Below are 22,213 nucleotides of genomic sequence, written 5' to 3'. Positions count from 1 at the left end.
TTCCTTATATACTTAATATTCTTTTATCTAATCAAATCAAGATATGTGAATCTTAATGTATTAATAATATTAATAACAAGAATTTATTATAGAATAAATAATTTATAAAAGATCCACATTTCTTGATTTGATTAGAAACAAGTACCTTAATTATATAAGGCTAAATATATGAGTTTTTTTTTCCTATATAAATAGCGGCAGAACCATGTTTGATTGGGATAGGCAAACGCATCCCCTCACTTCAAGAAAAATAACAAGTATGATATGTAAATTTTGTAACTTTACACCCCCTACTTTTGATATTTTGCACCCTTTGAACTAAATAAATAATATATGGGTTCAAAAACTAATTAAATATATACTATTTAAATGATTAGTATAAAATATGAAAAACATATTTACATATAAGACCATACTAACATGTTCAATATAACTTTTTAAAAAGAAAATTGATAATCAATTTACTTATGTTATCTTATGTACCACTAGCCGCCCCTTATAGTATAGTCAACCCTTCAAAAGGTTATACCCCTCCACACTCCCTTGCTTGGTGATGAGTTGTTGCAGCACCACATTTGGTTTGTGATCAACTTGCACTTCGTTCTCCCATTCTTCAATCTCATCATATTGCCATAAAGAAAATCCATGCATTTCAAGAGTTTCCTCTTTTTTTGAGAGAGCATCTCTACTCTATTTTGCTTGCCTAGCTTGTAGATAATTTCAAACTTGAATCCCATTAATTTAGAGATCCAATATTGCTAAATTTCTTCAACAATTCTCTACTTTAGCAAGTATTTCAAGGCTTTTTGTTATGTTCATATGACAACTCTTTGCCCTCATAGGTAATGCCGCCAATTCTTTACTTCCATAATGATTGCCATAGAGTTCTCTCATAAATAGATCATTGTTAGGCCCTATTAGAGAGTCATTTGTTGAAATAAGCTACTAGTCAACCATTTTGCATCAACACTGCTCCCATTCCAGACCCTGAAGCATCAATTTCTAATTCAAACGGATGAAAAAAATCGAGCATAGCTAGCACCAGAAGGGAAGTCATGGCAACCTTAAGTAAATTAGTGAGAGGGCTAGCTATCTTGTTGTAGTTCTTAACAAACCTTTTGTAGTATCCCATTAACCCCAGGAAAGCCCTTAAAGATTTCACATTCTTGGGCTTACGCCATTGCACCTTAGTCTCGATCTTGCTTGGATTCACTTGCACCCCATCCTTGGACATTGCATAGCCAAGATACTCATTTTTCGGTTAGGCAAAAGTGCATTTTTTGAGATTGACCCCAACTGAATTTCTTTTAAAATTGATAAAAATAACTTTTAGATGCTTTAAGTGAGTTATTAAATTATGACTATAAATAAGAATATCATCAAAGAATACAAGCACAAATTTACAAAAATGCTCACAAAATACCTCATTCATTAAGACTTGGAAGGTAGATGGTGCAGTGGTTAACCCATATTGCATTACCTTGAATTCATAATGCCTTTTATGAGTTTTGAAAGCCATTTTGTTCTCATCTCTAATGATTATTCTAATTTGATAATACCTAGATTTCAAATCCAGTTGGGTAAACACATTTGCTCCCTTTAATTCATCTAATCACTCATCAATGATTGGTATAGGAATTTTTTTGGGCACTATGATTTTTTTAGAGCCTCATAATCAACACAAAATCTCCAACTCTTAACTTTCTTTCTGACTAACAAGAATGGACTAGAATAAGGGTTGTTACTTGGTTGAATGAGGCCTGCCATCAACATATCCTTCTCCATCTTCTCAATTTCATTTGTTCGTGAATGAGGGTATCTATAAGGATGTATATTTAAAGGCTTCTCCCCTAGTTTGGTTACTATAGCATGGTACAGAGCACATTTTAGAGATAATTCCTTGAAAGGTTAACAAACCAAGGGAAATTTGTTAAGAGATTTTAAATTATTGGTGAAATGTGTATTGCTTTTTTTTTTTTGCCATGACTTCTGATATTAGCTATTATACTCAATAATGAACACTTCTACTCTCTTTTGCATAGACCTCATGAACGACTTGAAAAAAACTTGAATCTTAGTCAAGGTAGGATCTCCTCTCAAGCACACCCTATTCCCCTTCTTACCAATCTTTATGGTCAGTTGCCCCCATTTAACCTTTACCTTGCCCAAGGACTTTAACTATTCTACTCCTAAGACTACATCCACAACACTAAGTAGAAAAGGGTAGAAAGTTTGAGTAATATCAAGATCTTGCACCTTCAATTCAAGATCCTTACAATGTTGCTTACCTTTCATACTGAAGTTGTCCCCTACAGTGATGGAGTTTTCAACAATTTCCTCTATTGAAATTTTGGCTTTACTAATTAAACCCTGTACTATGAAGTTGTGGGTGGCTCCACTGTTAATCATAATCACCATTTCAGTTTCCCCAAGCATCCCACACACTTTCATTGTGTGATTACCTCCAAATCCCACTATAGGATTTAATAATAATTCCATCTTAGTTGCCCCTTCAACAACCTCAACATCTTCATTTCTCTCTATTACTTGTTTAGGGCTTTCATCCCGTTTCTTTAGCTTTAACTCGAGAATCATCATTTGCAAAATTTTGTTCTTACAAACATGATTTAACCCAAACTTATCTGCGCATTTGAATCAAAAACTGAGTTCTCTCTATTGAGCTAGTTCCACATCAAAGTCACTGATTTTGACCTCCTTGTTTGGCCATGGCTTCGCCTGTAGCACTATTTCCTACCTTTGCATTGCTCGCCTTCGTCTTAGACCATTTTGAATAGGTTGAGTTTGCATATGCATAAACTGGGGTCTTATTGGATTTGAGTACATGGGTGATATGTGTGTAATAGGTGTGGGCCAAATCATTTTTAAGCCCACTTAGAAAACATTCAGCTTAACTTGTGCATGATTCCTTAGCCCTTTCTACTACCTAATTCCTCTCATCAACCCTAATCGACATTTGTTGAGTTGCTACTTGTCATGAGACTTAGCTAAACCTTCTGCTTCTCCACTATCTGTTCCCATGTCCCTTGCATCTTTTGCATCATCTCTTTCATCATATTCATATCTCTCGTTAGGCCTCCTACATCTCTCTTTAACCCTCCAATAGATTCTTTCAGCTCCTGTACTTTCGGCTTAACATATTGTACCCTCTTCGCCATAACTTCTTACTTTGAGGGTCTAAGGATTGCACCACTCAATACCAAATGATAGAGCTATGCTATATAATAAATTCCTAAATAGAATATAAAGGCAAGAACTAACAAAATAAGGGAAATTCTAAGGTTTTAATATTAATGTAGAACAATTGAATCAATATTACAAACTGGAAGTCACTCATTGATTCTAGCCAAAACCCTATTCCCTAATATTGAAACTAGACTACAACAAGGAAATGAAAAAAAAAACAACAAATCCCTCATTGGTGTTAGAGAAACCAACACTCTCCTCACTTCTATCTGACTGTCAAAACATTTTTTCAATGATTCCAAAACAACAAAAAATTATTAAAGCAAGAAAAAAGTAACCTTAGCATCTAAACTGAATCTATAGCCACCCTACAATATATTGTGACTTAATCCTCATTTTCTAGACCCTTTGAATAATAATCCTGACTTACTGGATATTTCTTTTCTACTCCTTACTGCCCCCTTAATTTTCTCCTTTATGTCTGAATATACCCCACGGTTACATCATGTTACATGATTCTCTATGGCCTTTCGAAAGTTTGTATTATGTACGATAGTGTTAACAAATTGTTAGTCAAAAATCAGCTGCAATTTGAAGTGTAAGAGATATCATCACGTTTCTAATTAACTGCAACCAAAATTTTATATATAATCCCCCTTTCCTTTTCATTTCACTTTAATTTTACAGGCTGAGACGGATTCTAGTCATGCATTTGGATGAGGACAAGGAGAATGATGACAACTCTTTTTTAATGCAGTGTTTTTTTTTTTAATAAAAACCGCGGAAGAAAGAACGAAAAAAGAAAGAAAGAAAGAAAAAAGCAAAAAAATAAAACTGTGAAGTTTGATGGGACTGTATTCTACATCCCAATATCCGGTGTGCTTCCGTTTTTCTTTTTTCTTTTTTTTCCCTCCAAAAAAATGAATTCATGTGTGCTTCGTGTTCAAGGTTGCCTAAGGTCATTGAAGTTTCTTTACTTGATTCATAATTACCGATGCCACATCATGTGGTAGTTGGTGTTTTTATTGGGAGAAAACATTTTGGGGTATACATTGATGAGTGTTCTTTGCTGTTTCGTGAGCATTACTAATATTGTTAAGTATTACTGGTCTAGTATTGCACTTTTGTTCAACATACATTCTAATCTTTCAATAGATAAAATAAAATAGTTGTGTTTAGATGTTGAATCCTTTTGTTTGCTGATATGTTTATTAAATTTGTTTAAAACTCTACGTGCTTGTTTGTTTGTGTATATATCCCCTCAATTGAGCTCCAATTGGGGAATGTGAAACATTAGATTTTGATTTAATGATATGTCGAGATAAAGCCTTATGTTTCCTTTTTAAAAAGAAAAAAATTTCAGATTAAAAAATAAATGATTTTTAAGTAGTTCAAAAATTTATAAAAACATATTTATTTCGTAAAGATTTTATGAAAAGCAGACATTATTTTATGTTTAGCTGCAATAATAAAAAAATTATTAATTGATTATTTTTAAATTTTATGATATCTTTTAGATTTTTTATTTTATAAAAATAATTTTATGATATCTTCACATATTTTACCTTTTTAAAATATTTTTTTCATCTACTGCATCAGATTATTTTTAGAAGCTATCCAAAGTAATTTTTAAAATAATTAAAACATGCTTTTTTGGTCTTATTATTTTTAAAAGTTTAAAAAAACATAATAAAACACTCACAAAATATTTTTAACTGTGTATTTTTTGAAGTCTGGTTTTTAATGAAACAAGTTTCAAATCAAAATTCAACGTATTTTATCATGCGAGTGTTATTACATTCATTTTAAATTCCTTTTCACTAGTTATGACTTTACTGCTAATAATGTTTTTATTTCTTTCTTTCTTTTTTCATCATGGATGAATTCAACTTGGAAGGTATTGAGGGTGGTGGAAGCTCCACTTAGAAAGTGTTCAAAACCAAAATTGCCATATTTAACTTTATAAGTAATTTTTGCAAGCTTTAAAAATTGTTACATTAGACATGCATTTTGTGAGGGGTTGGTCAACCAACAAATTAGTGCGTTTGGATTAATTAACATCGGGTAAAACAAATTTGAAAAAAAATTGATTTATAAATATGATTTTAAACAGAATTGATTTAATCAAAATGCTGAACTGTGTGAGAGCTGCTCATAAGAAAGCCACATTTTGGGCTTAAATAATTGATTTTTTTTGATTCATAATTAATTTTGATCAATATATATATATATATGGATGTTTGGTTGAGTAACTAAATAATTTATTTAATTAAAATATGAGGGTTTAGATAAATTTATAGAAAACCATATTTTGAGAATTTTTCATAATAAAAGGGAACAATAAAAGCAACAAATAAAGCTGTAATTTGAGTGTTTTTCGTTCTTTCGCTCTGGTAGCCTAGTTTTGGATCCAAACTAGTCTAATCACAACTTCTGGATACTTTTTAAAAGGGTTTACCTTTAACTAAGAATTTAATCACTATTGCAACATACTCAGCACTCAAATTCAAGACCTCAGAGGGAGTCTTTGTAACTAGTTGATCAAGTGCCTGATAGTTAATTTAAGCGTTGAGATAAATTGTTAGAATACCATTTTTTTTCAGAAAATCAATTTTTCAAAAAACTATATTTTTAGCTTTATTATAATTAAATTTTCGGGCTATCCAAACAGTCACCAGAAGGAAATTGCGAGAAACTTTCTCAGAGATATATAAATTGTGAATTTCCTTGTCAATAGAAGGTTACGGATTTTATCTCACATATAATCTTTAGTTATTAATGCTTGCCCCTCTATTTTCTTAATATATATATATATATATATATATATATACTCCCTTAGGTTTTTATTATAGGATACTTTTAAGGATTAATGTGTAATTTTACCGTTAAACTATTCTCGAAGGAACAATGTTTACCCCTAAACTATTCGTTGTAGCAATATTGCCTCTAAACTAACCAAATCGGAGCAATGTTGCCCTTACCGTTAAAACGTCCATCACTGTAGCTAGTGGGACTCACTTTTCATGAGTTAAAGTGTAATTTTGCCTCTAAACTATTCTTAAATGAGCAATATTACCCTCACCATTTAAAAATTATAAAATTAAACAAAAATAAAATTATAATAATATTAAATAAAATAATATTAAAATTTATATATAAATATAAAATTATAATATTATATAAAATAAATATAAGAAAAAAAATTATAGTATATTAATAAAATATCATAAAATTAATAATATTATAAATTATAATTTAATAACTTATTAAATATAAGTGAATTTTGGTTAAATTAAATATCAGTAGATTTAAAAGTATCTGCATTTACACCTATATGAACTGAAGCCATCATTAATGACTTGATTTAGACTACAAAACTATTTTCATGATTGAACTGGATTGAACAAGAGTTAAACCGCTATTAATCTAAAAATTGAAATTGAATTGAAAATCGAAACAGTTTTCAAAAAACTGGATGGTTTTAAATATAATATTAAAAAAAGCTTAAAAAATTTTTAAAATAAAAAATTCAAAAATTAGATCATACTAAAAGCCAACTTTATTTTTTAAATAATTTATATGTATAAAATATGATTTGAAACCATTTTTTTATAAAGATGTTGATAATTATAGGTGTAAATGTAGATACTTTTGAGTCTACTCATATTTAATTTAATTAAGATTCACTTATGTTTAACAAGTTATAAAATTATAATTTATATTATTTCTTATATTTATTTTATATATACATTTAATATTATTATAATTTTATTTTTATATATACATTTAATATTATTTTATTTAATATTATATAATATAATTTTTATTTAATTTTATAATTTTTAAATGATGAGGACAACATTGTTCCTTTGAAAATAGTTTAGGGGTAAAATTATACCTTAACTCATGAAAAGTAGGCCCTACTAACTACAGTAACGAACATTTTAATGGCAGGGGCAACATTGCTCTAAATTGATTAGTTTAGAAGCAACATTGCTAGACAAATAATTTAAGGGTAACATTGCTCCTCTGAAAATAATTTAAGGATAAAATTATACCTTAACCCTATAAAATAATACCGTCAAAAGATTAATTTATGCATAAATGCAGGCATGTAACTAGAATTGCTTCCGTAAACATTGGAATGGGGTTTTGAAATTTGATCCAATAATATATTAATGTAGAGGATTTATGCACTTACTTTTACTATTCACCATTCTTTTTATTTTATCTCATTCAGTGTTTTAACTATTTAACCATAATGGACGGAGTTAGAAAAATATGGTTGGTGCACAAAACATGCATGCATAATATAACTATTAATAATTATTAAAATTTTCAATTTAAATTTTTAATAAATTTATAAATAATAATTTCATTAAAATTTAAGAAAGAGAAATGTAGAAACAATCAAAAAAATATGCAATATCTTATAAATAAAAATGAATTTAAAATTTGCAAATAAACATTTTGGAACAAATAAAATGAAAAAAAAAACTGACAATAATGTTGAAAATATAAAGGAAGCATTATTTAATGAAGAGAGAAAATTAATTAAAAATAAAAAACAAAATTGCAGATAATACAAAACATGTTGCGGAAATGGATAAACACAATTTTAAGAAATTTTTGAGTTCACCGAATAAATAATGTTGTTTCATTATTTCGTCAATCTTTTTCTTGTAATCAATATTATTCTCGCTGAAATAACTTTGAAAACCTATGTTTATACTTCATTCTATACTTTAACTACCGACGCACATGGAGGAGGAAATTCTAGTTCACTATTCGAAGAGCTTCATACACACTTAGGACTGCTTTCTATTCTCATTTTTAATTTCTAAAAATTATTTTGTCATATAATTTTTAAAATTATTTTTTAAAACAAAACGAAACAAAATCTGTTTGGCTGTATTAATTTAAAAACAATTTCAAAATTAAAAAATTAGTCGACGGTGATGATCACCAGCAATTAATAGTAATGGCTTATAATAATTATTGATCAAAGTAATTGTAGTTTTCAATATTTAAATATAATGTATTTTTAAAATAAAAATTGTTTTAAGACGTATCTATTTTTTTTAATTTTTTTAAAAAATGAGAAGAATTAGATTCAAAACACTAACTCAAACAAATTTTTTAATTTTTAAAAACAAAAAAATTGTTTTTTAAAATAGAAACAAACAAGCCCTTGATATTTAATTAAACACATAATAACCATACAACAAAATTATTCAATGTATTAAATGTAATTAGCTCATACGTTTCTAGAATCTGTATTTTTTTCCCCCTACACATAAGTATCTACATGTCATTGTTCTCAATTCAAGCATTAGTGTTCGATGGAAGGAAATATTTATTCCTTTGTTCTTCGACCTCCCAACAACGTGTGCAGAGTACAGACCTAGTGGAAGATGTGATTCCTCGCACTTTCTTGTCTCGAAGGGTTTTAGGATTCACTTAAATATTGATACTATATTTCATGACACTTTAGCGCTATGTTTACTCTATATAAAAAGAACAATTCATTGCTCATACTTTCACTTTATTTATTTCAAGAATGTTTAGGAGCAAATTTTTGTGATGTTTTTATGGAAGAATGAATTATAGGTTACAAACATCTCATCCAGTCAGACATATGCTTTCTAATAATTCAGCTGATTCAAGAAGCAGAGTGGATACTGTGTGAAGATCAAAACGATTAGGAGAGGCATTGATTATCACAATGATTAGTTCAAACCAATGATTAAAAAAACTGAAGCGGACCGGTCCAACCATCGACTAATCTAGATTTTAGCTCGGTTAGCATGTAAAAATCATTCTGGAAGTTGAGCTGGTTGGACTATTTTAGACTGATGGTTGGACCAAAAACCGGGATCCAGTTAGGAATTGGATCTAATTTTTAAAAACTAGACTGTTCAAAAAAATCTTTTTTAAAAGTCTTTTTAGCAATTGATCGATTTTTTTAATCATTTATGTTATATTGTATCATGTGGTTTGTTAAGTTATGATAAACTTAAAATATTTGGTTTTATTTTTAAATTCAGTAGAAATTTCATATTTATTTTTTATATTTAAATTATTATATATATATATAATTTTTTTAATTTAATTATTACGTCACTTAATTATTGGTTCAACCATGTGAACTATAAACATCCAACCTTTTCGGTTCAACATTTAGTCCGGTTCTAAAAATATTGGTTCAAACTCTGCAGTGAGTCCGTTGAGAACATGAGAGATCTGTGAATTTTCAGGGACAGCTTCACCAAGCATTGCAAGACGATCAGATGTGGTTTTGACGGTGGCAAGATAGTCACGCACTCTTTTTTGGATTAGTAAAAGGATTCTGATAATACAGAATCTTGGATGAGGACTTATTGGAATAGAGACGATGAAGCTTTTGCCAAATTTGTTAAGCACTCTCAAGACCAACCAACTCAGGAAGAATGGATTGGCTAACTGAAGCCAGAAGCCAAGACGCGAGTGCAGAATCAAGTGCCTCCTAATTGTCGTACTCTGGATTAGAAACTTTAATCCCACGATTATCACGAATCTTGAGAGGTGGTACAGAAACAGTTCCGTCAAGAGAATGTCAAAGCTTATGCTGTTTGACCATATTCATAAATGCTGCCTCTTGCTTCTATAAGAGATTAGTTGGAAGAGTCAAGTTTCACTGTGATTTTCTTATTGGTGAAACCAGGATGCGCTGATAAAAGATGGAAACTCCAGAGAATAGTGATCAGTGACATTGCGAGAATCAGATGAAGAAGCCATCGTGTTATGTCAGACGATCAATCCACAGGAGATCACCCAACGTCGATGGTTGTTAGAAACAACACTCAGGAATCGGAGCCTAATACTCTGATACCATTCTAAAATATTATTAGACAATAATAGAGAGTAAATCTGATTCTCATTAATTGAATTGATATGCGAGAGTACAATTCATATTTATAGACAATTAATGACTAATGACTCAGATGAACACGTGTCTGTAACTGCATAACCAACTTAGCAATTGTTTAACAACTCATGACAATCTAACTGACAGATATATCTGACAAGCCTCAAGAGCTCTGTTTTTTTCATCGATCTAAGGAAACATGGGCGTGACTCAAGAAGAGCAAGTGAAAAAGCAAATGCTAGTGGTGGGAATGAACGTTCCGGGCAGGCTAAAGCAGGGAAACAGAACAATGATTCCGAGTATATTTTAGAATCTGTTTCAAACTGTTAATTAAAGTAGTGGGGTTACTAAAATAACTATTTATTTTTGTTCTGATTCAGGCTCAGGAAGCGAAGTTGTTCTCTCCATGGATGAAAAAGTGGCTGCTATATAGGTCTATACTCTTAACTCTCTGTCTTGAAATTTTTATATATAGTTAATGTAGGTGTGGTTGTTGATGGAGCATAATAACATCATGTAATATATGTTGCTGACCCTACTTAGAGAGATAAGGCTTCTTGGTATTGTTATTTGCTCTGTCATGTAGTTGTGGTTCATGCTATGGTTGCTGTATAAAAGTAAGGTAACAATAAATTAAAGTGATTCTACAAAAGCTGTTACGTTGCTAGAGATTACTCGTTTCTTTCTTAGACAATTATTATTGAATGATTTACTATCCATTGCAATGTGATTTACAAAGATCATGAGAAGAGGGAAATGTCATGCTCTCTTCTCCTGCTCTTGACATGGTTAATGAACAAATTTTAACTATCGAAGATTAACAGAAAAGTGATTGAATGATTAATGATAATCATCATGGTGACATTGGATTCCATAAAGAAAATTTGGTTTATATTTCTTAGGATAATTCTTAGACTCGAACTTTATAAAAATATTGATGATTTTCATGACTCAAGTAATTGATGCTGCGATTTATGCATGATTATCATGTACTATGGTAGCACTGAACCTGAAGAGAAAACGAAACCAAAGAAAAGATTTCAAAGATCTAAATGCCTCAGCTAGCTGACATAGATTTTAATTCCTTTCCCCGTTTGGATTTACATTGTATTAGGCATCCTTTTCTCGTTTATGCTGATCCTCTTGAATCTTTGCTGTTTCTTGAATCCCTATGTGATTGAACTTCCTTGTTTGGATTTATGCCCTAGTGCATTGTGATTAGACAATGGTTCTGCGCTACTGCAACTTCTGTGTTGTGTGTTTCACTGTTCTGAATCTTATTGATTATTCAAAGAGTCATCTTCCATCAAAAGTTTAGGTTCATTCATGGGCTTAAATGTGTGAGGATACAGCTCTCTCATTGATTCATTTGGAAGCATGGTAATCAATAAATATGTTTAGCCATTCTAATCTGTAATCTCTATGACCAGCTGTTGGAGACAGCAAAAGGAGTGGCGGTCTTCAACATGAAGGGATTAAGAGTGAGAATGACAAGTTGCTTGAAAGTAGAGCCAGAATTTAGGCTAAGTCAAATGGACTAGCTCGAACCTTCCCGAAAAAAAGTTAAGGTCGGGTTTGATTGTATAGGCTTTTTCAAGAGGATATGATACTTTAAACTCGATTCAAATAAGCCCGGCTCAAATTGAACCCGAACTGAATTGAACTTAACAGCTTGAATTTAAAGTTTTATATGTATATAGAATTAATAATTTTGGCTAAACTTGATGGGCTAACCTGAACCCAATTGAAAAAAATTAGGATCAGACTTGACTATATAGGCTTTTTTAAGAAAGCTGGATACTTTAAGTTCAATCTAAATAAACCTAACTCGAATTGAGCCCGACTGAAATAAATCTGACCCACTCGAATTACCAGTTCTACTTAATAGGTTAGAGCGACGTGAGATGGCAGCAGAAGTGGAAATTTTTCTGAATTTGAACATCAATTGTGTGTGTTGAAGAGTCAAGCTAGTGGGTTCAAAGCTGTCCTAGGTGCTTTCACCGAAAATACAAGAGCTATCGATGATGCAATGAGTGTGGCATTATTAATAGGTCTTGGTATTGCTCTTTGTGTGGGTCTGTTACTAACAATTGTGTCTCTCTTTAAATGTCTAATTCTTGAGGCTGAGATTGAGATTGGAGGTGAGAATGAATTAGTTTGAACACCATACTTTATTTGGACACTTCAATATATGCGGCAAAAATTTTGAAGTCAGAAAACTCGTGTGGGGAGTACATTCATATTGCCCTTATCACATCTAAATCATTCAAATTTAATTTAGATAGTTTAAATTTAAATCTTTTTTATTTTTTTATTTTATATTTATCAAAATAAAAATTTATAATTTATTATTAGTTTGAACGGTACATATTTAATTTAGATGATACAAATTTAATATTAAGTTTTTTATTATTTTTATCAATTGACTATTTAAATTTACTTTGAACAATTCATATTTTAACTTGTAATTTTTTTAAAAAAAATTAGAAAGTGCTAATTGAGAAATTACCTTTATTTTAATATTTTATCTACCATAATTAAAATTTATAAAATTATAAAAAAATTAATATTAAATCTGAATCACCCAAAGTAAATTTAGATAATCAATTTATAAAAATTATTAAAAAATTAATATTAGACTAGGATAATCTAAATAACCCATATTAATGATGGGCATATGTATTAAAAATTTTATAATTTTTTATTTTGATAAATATAAAAATAAAAAACTTTAAATCTAAACTATTCAAATTTGATGAGCACTCCCAAATGTGCTCCCGCAAGAGGAGATTAAGTTGAGTAGAAGCATAAGTAGGTACCTCAATGAGCTTTTCCACTACTGTAAAATGGAGACTGTTCAAAACAGATGCAAGACACAACTCTCAACTTGTCCTACCTAAGGTTACATGAGAAAGCTATAACATTTTAGAGTTAATAATACCAAAAGCTATCTTGTGAAGGGAAAACATCTAAGGGGAAAAAAGGGGAGAAATATCTAATGCTATTATTATTGACCCCTTAAATAATTTCAGAAAGTCATACTTATATTTTTACAAATATTAAATCAATAAAGTTGTTTATTTAGTACATTTTATTGATAAGAATTTAAAGGAGGCTATTTATTTAGGAGTTATAAATAGTTTAATTTAATGAGTTTATTTTTTATATACATAGATAGATAGATAGAAAGAATATCTCAAAATATTTATTGTAATTTTATAGATTAAAAATATGATAAAATAATATTTCTATCTCTAGAATAAAAATACTATTGCACAGTAATAATAATATAATAAATATTATATATAAATCATGTTAATATCCATAAAACCCCTTGTCCATCTCCAAGATTCTAAGGTCATGTGCAAATATAATAGAACTGCACCACAAATTATGTTAATGAATTTTCCGGCATAATTTTTTTTTTTTTTGTAAGATTACCCTTCTAACCATCTAAACAATAAGAGAAAGAAATACTCAAAGGAATTGTCATTGGCTAAACGATTATAGTTATTGGCTTAAATAAAGTATTCGCTGATTTATCTAAAATAGTTATTACATACATGGAACCATTAACTCTCATGAAAAAATTTTCAAGAACTTAAGTTGTCAATTTGGCTAAGCGATTACAGCCATTGGCTTAAATAAAGTAGTCACTTGTTTATCAGAAAATAGTTATTACATACAAGGAGCCATTAACTTGAACATTGATTGAAAAGAAAATTTTACCAACTCAATTGTCATTAGCTAAGCGATTTTAGGATATGTTTGGATCAAAAGTTGTAAAATTGAAGTTAGAAGCAATTGAAATTTTCAAATTAAAATTAAGATAAAATTTGACGATTATAATATAATTTATGTTTGGATACTGTTTTTTTTTTTTAAGTTAGTTTAACAAACAAAAACTTATTTGGATAATATAATGCAAAAAAAAAAGTTTAAATGTATAATGACAAAAAAGAACATAAATTTAATGATATATATTTGTTTGACTAATTTTATTTTTTAAGAAAAATTATTAAACCTTAAATTAAAATTTTTTTTAAAAGATTCTTATATAATTAAGTATTATTTGTAAATTAAAAAAATTAAATCTACTGATAAATTACAAAAAATTAATTTTAAAAATTTAAAATAAATTGATAAATTATAAAGTATTGAATTTTAGAAAGCCAGAATAAATGATAGGTTATAAAATATTTAATTCTAAAATGTCAAATAAATTGATATCAAAGAAATTGGGAAAATGACAAATGAGGACCCCATAAAAACATGAATGACAATTACATATCATGAATCATTAAAATCCTAATAATAAATTATGGTCTTTATTTACAATTAAAAAATGTGAATAATTAATTGAGATATTTATTAAATATACTTTGAATTATTTGTAACATCAATTGAGAATTTACGAGAATCAATTATAAATCTTAATTTTTTGCTATCAATATATAGATAAACTGTTTGAAAAATTAAGTAAATACACTTAAAATTATTTATAACATTAATTGTAAATTTATGAAAAATAATTGTGAATCGCAAACCAATTATTTATGATTTTTTTTGCTATCAATACCTAAATAAATCATTTGGGGAATCCATTGAATTTATTTGAAATTATTTCTAACGTCATTTGGAATTAAAAAGTCAGTTGTGAATTATAAATCAATCATTTTTGTTATCACTTAAGAAATCAACAAATGATAGTTATGAATCTTCGTAACATTAGTTGAAAATTTATTAAAGTTATTTAAAAATCTCAAATCAATTAACAAAGGATAATTTATTGTAAGTAAAGATTATAGTGTGTTATTGAGATTTTAATAATAATTGTCATTAATATTCTAATGAGCTTTTTAATTGTCATTTTTTTCAAAAAAAAAAATATATGAAGGCAAAGATAAGATTCGTCGAATGGCCATTGTTTAAGCCATCACCTAGTTCGAAGTCAAACGGCCACTAATCTAGAAGTTGAATTCAGCCCTTGCGCAGTGAATATGGAGTCGCTGCTGGCACGCACATGATAATCTGATTATTTCAAACGATAATGAAATGAAACCTGAAGAGATAATTTATTAGATGACAAAGGTGGAGAAGGTAATGTTTACTTCTTTAGAATGTGCTTCAAGAGGGGGGGGGGGGAATGTAAACAGTAAATAAATATAAACAAAAAGTAGATAATCACTGTAGCTTTGCCAACTACATGTGCATTTTTCAGTCTCCTCATCCAATATCATGATAAAATCAACATTTTAAAAGCTAGATTGGATGTTAAATTGTAAAGATAAGTGATTCTTGATTTTCATAATCTAATCGGTTAGATCCGAACATGTAACATAACAATTAACTAAAAATTAATATTAAATGTATTTGTAAAATATATACATAACAAATAAATCCACAACATGTCTAACTATCAAGAGAATAAAATAATATCATTATAAATCAATAATATTATAAATTATAATTTTATAAATTTTTAAATATAGATGCATCTTAGTTAAATCAGGCATGAATAAGTTTAAAAGAATGTGTGCATTTGTATTGATAGTTGTCAACATCTTCCTTGAAAAATAATCATATATCATTTTGTTTACATGTGATCAAATAATGAAGTTGGTTCTTAGTTGGGTCTATTTTTTTTAATTTGTCAACATTTTAAAAAAAAATTTAGCCTTTTTATTTTAAGGTTAATTTGCAATTTGGATCTTAAGTTATAGATCTAAGGATGATTTTAATTATGAACTCATATTTGCTACATTATGAACTCTAAATAAATAAATTTAGAGCAATTTTGTTCCTACAGTTAAATTAAACAAACATCCATTATGTTTTAAAAAAATGGGGCATAATGTACAATTTTAATCAAATTTCTCTCTTCCTTTCTCTCTTACTCACCTTTGAAGAAAATTGCACGTCAGTCCTCATATTTTTTTTAAGTAACATTCATTTATTTTAATTTAATGGTGGAAAATAAATTATCCTAAATTTAATTTTTTAGAGTTCAAAATGCACCAAAGACAAGTTTAGAGTTCAAATTACCCTTGGACCTATAGTTTAAGATCCAAATTACATATTAATACTTTTATGTTATGTTTACAATCATCTAGTTTTTTGAAAATCATCCCAATTTCCAACTCAACTCTAGTTTAAATTCACTAGTGGCTCAACTTGTCCATCCTGGTTCAACCATAAAAATGGTTTTTTTGGTCTAAATCAAGTCATTAATGATTTTGGTTGACAGTACAATTGATATTATCATTCGATATGGTTCTTAAAACAATGAACAAAACAAAGGATTTAATTATGTAGTTTCTTCTAAAAGACATTCATTCTTGAAAATTATCAACAACAAAAAAAAAAACAAGGATTTTATCATGAATGATTACATGATTACTTTCAACCATGTTTTGAGAAAAACAAGTAGATGTGCTGATATGCTTGTCCATCATACATCTCATGATAACTTAGATATTAGGATCTTCAATTACCTGGAGTGTAGAAACATTATAGTTTTAGACATACCTTAATTTTTGTCTCTTTGCCTGATTTTTTGGTGGTGTCGTTTCTAGTACATGTATATAGCACAACATGACTTACCTTCTCACATATCGGTTTGTTCATAGCCATAAACAAATTTAGCCACAATATACCTTATCTTTACACAGATGCTTGAGCTTAGCAACTCCAGCAAAACTTTTCTCTACCAGCTTTTGCAAATTTCTTGGACACACTCAGCTTTTGCAAATTTATTTTCTCTTTATATGCGAAGAGTTAGAAAGATAATTTCATGTAAAAACATAATCCTGGAAAAGTGCCTTAAAGCTTCATAATGATTAGACGATTTCAAGATCCTAATTTGGGATTCCCATATTTCATAGGAATTTTTCTATCATTTGCCCTACATTATAAGGTCAACATATTTTTCATTGATAGAATCTTGGTAGTACAATATGCCAACTTATGGGATGCTCAATGTGATTGGATTAATTATCCCATTTTAACAACAAGCTTTTAAGGTAAAGTTCCTCATTACACTTAAATATCTATCAATTAGTGCCAAAACTTAGTTATCGGTGGCTTCAAAGAGGGATAACTATAGAGAGTTTTGAACAATAGGAGACCAAATTAAATGTCATAAAGTGCAATTATTTAGATGCCGACTTTTTATGAGATCCAATTGATAAAAACTTGGTCATATGAGAGACCAAGTTCACAATGAGTATTATAAGATACCCAATAAGATATTTAAGTGAATTTATCCTCCCATCTCAACTTCTAGCTTTTAAGGGAGAAATTTTCATCCCATTTAAGTACCCATCATTCATTTAATTTGGTGTTATTATATTTGGGCTTTCCAACAATCACAAGACACAACAATTTGAAATATAGAGGCATGAATCACACATTCAGACGTATCAAATCAAATAACTAAAAAATCTCGGTAAATGATTAGGACTGTTATGAATCCACCATTGAGAATTGCAATCACTCACTATTTAATAGTTAGGAACATAAAAACAGTAACATATTACAACATCCTCGCAACTTCTATTTCATAGTTGACCACCATAACAGTCAACTTTGTGGGATTTACTTGAAGTGTCTTCAAGGCAGGCAGCTTCATGAAGCTTTCTAGCTTACTGGTGGAGACAAATGAAGGAAGGAGTCTCTTTATTCCTGTAATATCATCCAACCAACTTACCATGGCTTAATGTTTTGATTGGTTTCCAGCCCCAGATCTTTTCGCAGTTGCATATTACCAATAGTATTTTATTTTTGGGTCATTTTAATAAATCAATTCTGATTGGCACAGGATGGATCTCAGAATCCATAGAACCAAATCAAAAAACAAGCAAGCATAAATTTAAAGGCAGGTTCTCATAACACCAATCAAAACCATAGATCACAATGGTAGAAGACGGAAATACTTCAATCTATTGTGGCCGTGTAAGAGTTCACTTTTTCAAGGTCACTTGGGTGAACAAGACCAAAAAAGTACAGCAGAAAAAGCAACAGCAGCCCCTGGCCCAGCTTAAAGCATGGTTATGGAGTGGAATCAGACCGCTAACTCGGCCTGGGAGATGAGAATCCCGTCAGTGTCTGCATAAAGCCATTCACCATCGCAGATCCTCGTGCCAGCAATAGTAATAGGAACATTCTTTTCTCCCATGCCTTTCTTGTTGGCTTTCATGGGATGCGAAGCAAGAGCTCGCACGCCAATATCACAACCATTAATCTCATCCACATCTCTTATGCATCCATTCACAACTATACCTGCCCATCCATTGTTTTGTGCTTGTACTACAGGGTTGCCTCCCAATATTGCACACCTCAAACTCCCACCTCCATCCACAACAAGAACTCTACCATTACCTTTTTCTTCAAGGAACTCACGAACCAACACATTGTCTTCAAACACCTTCAGGGTAACTATAGGTCCAGAAAACACCTGCCTACGACCGTACATCTGAAATACTGGCTGAAGGGCACGAAGCTCCCCACTCAAAATTAATTGAGGATTTGCATCACATACTTCAGCAGTTGTCACCAAGGCCATTTACTCTCCTATACTATTATAACCTGTGGATATATAACAAAAAACAACAGTTATGCTTATGCTTGGTTCGGGCGCATGTGTCTATACTCTATAGGCATGTGATATTGGCTTTCATATGATATACGCCCAACAAAGGTCAGCCGTGCCGGCATTTCTCTATTATGGGACCTGACTGTATAAGTGCCCTAGTGTATTCCAAAAGAAAAGGATAGATAAAGTACACTTACACTGGAAAGAACGTTCAGATATTATTTTACAATGCGATCTCTCTGATAAACTGTCACAGGAAGTGGGAAAAAGATCTCTTCTTCAAGCAAATCTTGTTCCACTACTAAAAAATTTAGAATGTAAGTATAAACATTAGGAATTCAAGCTTCAAGCGTTCAACAATCACAAAACGATGTAAAGCTTCAAAATTATGCCTTTTGAAGGGACATAGATTTAGTTTACAGCAAATACTAAGACAAACAATCCATCCAAATAACTGAATAAACACAAGGAAAACCAATATTACTGATTTCATAAATAGAGTTTCTGATGCCACAAGGAATAAGAAGTCATATTCGATAAACTGTCACAAGAAGTGGGAAAAAGTGTACAACTTAGTTCTCCTAAAAGAGGAAAACATAGCAGAAAGGCCAAAGATCATTTCCATAATTTGGAATCAAACTCCATATGCCACTCCCTTACTCGCCGATCAATCCCTCATTTTACTTCCCTCTCGCTCGCCACCAGAATGTTTAATTAACGATCTCCAATCTCCAGCCAAGCCCTAATCAGATAATTGAAACGAGAGAGTGGAAGGATCGAAAACAATCATAGAGACGAGATCTACGGAGATGTTGGACTAGAAAGATTTGTCGAACAAAAAGATCAAAATTATCGCAAAAGGATTAAAATTCATTGGTGCTGGATACTGACAGTAACAATCTGGCAATGAAAAATCATCATAATCCAACAGAACGGAAAAAATGAAAATAAATGAAGAAATCAAAACCAATTAACGAAACAGGGGGGGAAAAAGCATAAACCTAGAGATAACACAGAAAAGAGGAGGAGTAAAGAAGAATAAGCAAGAGTACTTGGATCAATAAATTCGAATTCACGAGATGGAATCGTTGAGAAGAAAGAAAAGCTGGACTTACCGGATGAGAGAACAGGATTGATAGATCTGAAGCTTCAAGTGTGAATGTATAAAGACAGGCTTGGAGGCGAGGGTCACAGATAGAGGGAGCATGTAGCTGTGCTCGTTACGCAGAGACAATGACACTTGAGTCCACGGGGTTGAACCGGGAAAATGACATTAAAGTAAGTTCTGATATATTAAATTAATATTAAAAGTTAGACTCTATTGGGGGGAAAATAGAAGTTTAGAACCTTGACAGAAAAATAAATTCTACAAAAAAATTTATTTTAAACATGAATTTTGATATTTATATTTAAAATTAAATTTTTTATTTCTAATTAAAACTTTTGAATTTGTAACTATGTAAATAGATACTTATAATTTATTTTTAAAAAAACATTTATTGTATACATAACTGATATTCTTTCTGTGGAATTGTCAGCAAAAAAATAGTTTATAATATTGCGCTAACAAGAAAAGATTCCAATAATTTTTTTTGTAAAACAAATTAAAAATATTAACTTAAATAATTATTAAATTGTAACTAAGCCTACTTATAAGTATTTAAATCAATATTTATTTGCAACTCATTGTTTTGGAAAATTTTGTGGAAAATAAAACTATCATTTATTCATCTTGTTTGGACCTTAACTTTCATTTTCCCTCAATACTCATAAGTCAATTCAATGAAGAGGCCAAAACATGAAAACTACAAGTGCAAAAAATATCTTTTTTTCTTTTTATATATATCATCAATAAAATACCTCCTTACAAAATGTATTGTATAATAATTTTAATTATATATATAAGAATTATTCTTACCGATAAAATAATAGATAATTATTAATAAGATAAAACTAGACTTTGCATTAACATGGTGTGACAATTGTTTTTTCTTATATAAGGTCTCAATGTAAATTGTGCAACAGGTCTAAAAAATTAAATTGTGTAAATGAAAAAAATAGTATTCAATTACTTTACATCCGTTCAGGCTTTATCTTTTTGTTAGTACTTTACATGACTTTATTGTTTTTTGACTTGTTTTGTCAAGATTGTGGAATTTTCCTATTGTCCAACCAACAAAGGTCTCTTAAACAAATCACAGGTCCAGCCAAAAATATTTTATAGGGCAATGATTATTGAAAACCATGTGAAAAAGTTAATATATAATGCGAATTTATTTACAACTTATACTTCTAAATATTTAAAACTTACATGTCTTATTTTACAATAATTTTCTTCTACAATTTTCAACCTTCATTCTCTCAAATACTTTCCTCAATATTCTCCTCCGTCTTCCCTATATTTTTATTGTTAGACTAGGCTTAATTTGCAGGGAAAGTAAAGTTTCAAAATTGGCAATTAAATATCTCCTTAATAAAATTTTCTAAAAATAAATTGAAAATATTAGTTCAGACAAATTTGATTCTCACTTTGTAAAAAAATTTAATTATCAATAAAGAGTTATATTTATAATTTAAATGTCTTATTGTAAAGCTAATTCACTTGAAAGTTATTTTAAAGTGAAAAAAATGAGTATTGAAAATGATCAAAAGTAGCTTTAATAAATAAGAAGAGCTAGGTAATTAACATAGAAGCTATTTATAAAGCCAAAAGATGAGTATTAAAAGAAGTTGAGGTAGCATTTGGATCAGTGGATTCAAATTTAAATTTTAGATTTAAAATCTTAAATTTAAAAGTTTACATTTAAAATTTATATATTTAAAATTATTTTTTTGGATTTATTATTCAATCGGTAAGAGAAAAAAAAAGAAGAAATTAGAGAATTGGAGAGAATGATAGAGGTGCTGATAGTAAAAATGTAAAGAAAACAAGAGAGGATTGGACTATCTATAATTTCAACTAACTAAGGTTTAAAAGAAATTTGAAATCACAACAAAAATTATGATCAATCATGAGTTTGGATTTGGATTAAAAATAAATCTAAAGATTTTTTTGTATCCAAATTATGAAAGATTTGGTTTAAATTTAAATCCCCATATATTCAAATACACCATAATAGTATTTTGAAAAGGGCAAGACTTATGTGCTTACTCTTATCTACTTAATGTACTTTTATTCAATCAAATCAAGACACATAAATTTTAATATATTAATAATATTAATAATAAGAATTTATTATAGAATAATTAATATATAATAGACATAGATATCTTGATTTAACTAAAATTAAATACCTTGAGTATATAAGATTAAGTATATAAGTTTTAGAAATTTAGATAGAAAAAAACAATAACTCATTTAATTTGATTTTTTTTTATAAATTGAACAGATGGATATCAAAAAAATCAACAATGGTTGTAAAATTTTCAAATTTCAGTTTGAAAAAAATAGCCAACTCATGCAAAAAAATTTATAAAAAGTGGAAAAATGAGTACTGAAAAATTTGGAA

The 22,213-nt window shown here is 29.4% G+C and overlaps 2 protein-coding genes across 16 annotated transcripts in view; one reads left to right on the top strand and one right to left on the bottom strand.

The window, feature by feature from the left end:
* Nucleotides 1-4,382, top strand: part of LOC129298382 (probable disease resistance protein At4g27220) — a 47,396-nt gene extending 43,014 nt beyond the window's left edge. For all 14 annotated transcript variants that reach the window (XM_054936871.1, XM_054936864.1, XM_054936857.1 and 11 more), the window contains one exon: nt 3,892-4,382. The gene's annotated coding sequence lies outside the window, so the exon portion shown is untranslated. The remainder of the gene's footprint in view (nt 1-3,891) is intronic.
* Nucleotides 4,383-17,530: 13,148 nt separating this feature from the next.
* LOC129301736 (putative 4-hydroxy-4-methyl-2-oxoglutarate aldolase 2) lies at nt 17,531-19,958 on the bottom strand. 2 transcript variants are annotated; one of them, XM_054940328.1, is made up of 3 exons: nt 19,820-19,958; nt 18,902-19,005; nt 17,531-18,697 (listed from the first exon to the last, which is right to left on the bottom strand). In XM_054940328.1, the coding sequence occupies exon 3, from the start codon at nt 18,672-18,674 to the stop codon at nt 18,174-18,176; it is 501 nt and encodes a 166-aa protein (XP_054796303.1). In that variant the 5' UTR covers nt 18,675-18,697; nt 18,902-19,005; nt 19,820-19,958; the 3' UTR covers nt 17,531-18,173. The 2 variants fall into 2 exon arrangements, with proteins under 2 accessions (XP_054796303.1, XP_054796304.1); XM_054940329.1 differs by having other exon boundaries at nt 18,902-19,002; nt 19,820-19,865.
* Between the last annotated feature and the right edge of the window lie 2,255 nt (nt 19,959-22,213).

Source organism: Prosopis cineraria, unplaced genomic scaffold, assembly GCF_029017545.1.
Source record: "Prosopis cineraria cultivar Desert tree isolate PC_DT_omini unplaced genomic scaffold, ASM2901754v1 PC2, whole genome shotgun sequence".
Classification (NCBI taxonomy): Eukaryota; Viridiplantae; Streptophyta; class Magnoliopsida; order Fabales; family Fabaceae; genus Prosopis; species Prosopis cineraria.
Note: the sequence above shows the minus strand (reverse complement) of the source record. Positions and strands in the feature narration are given on the sequence as shown.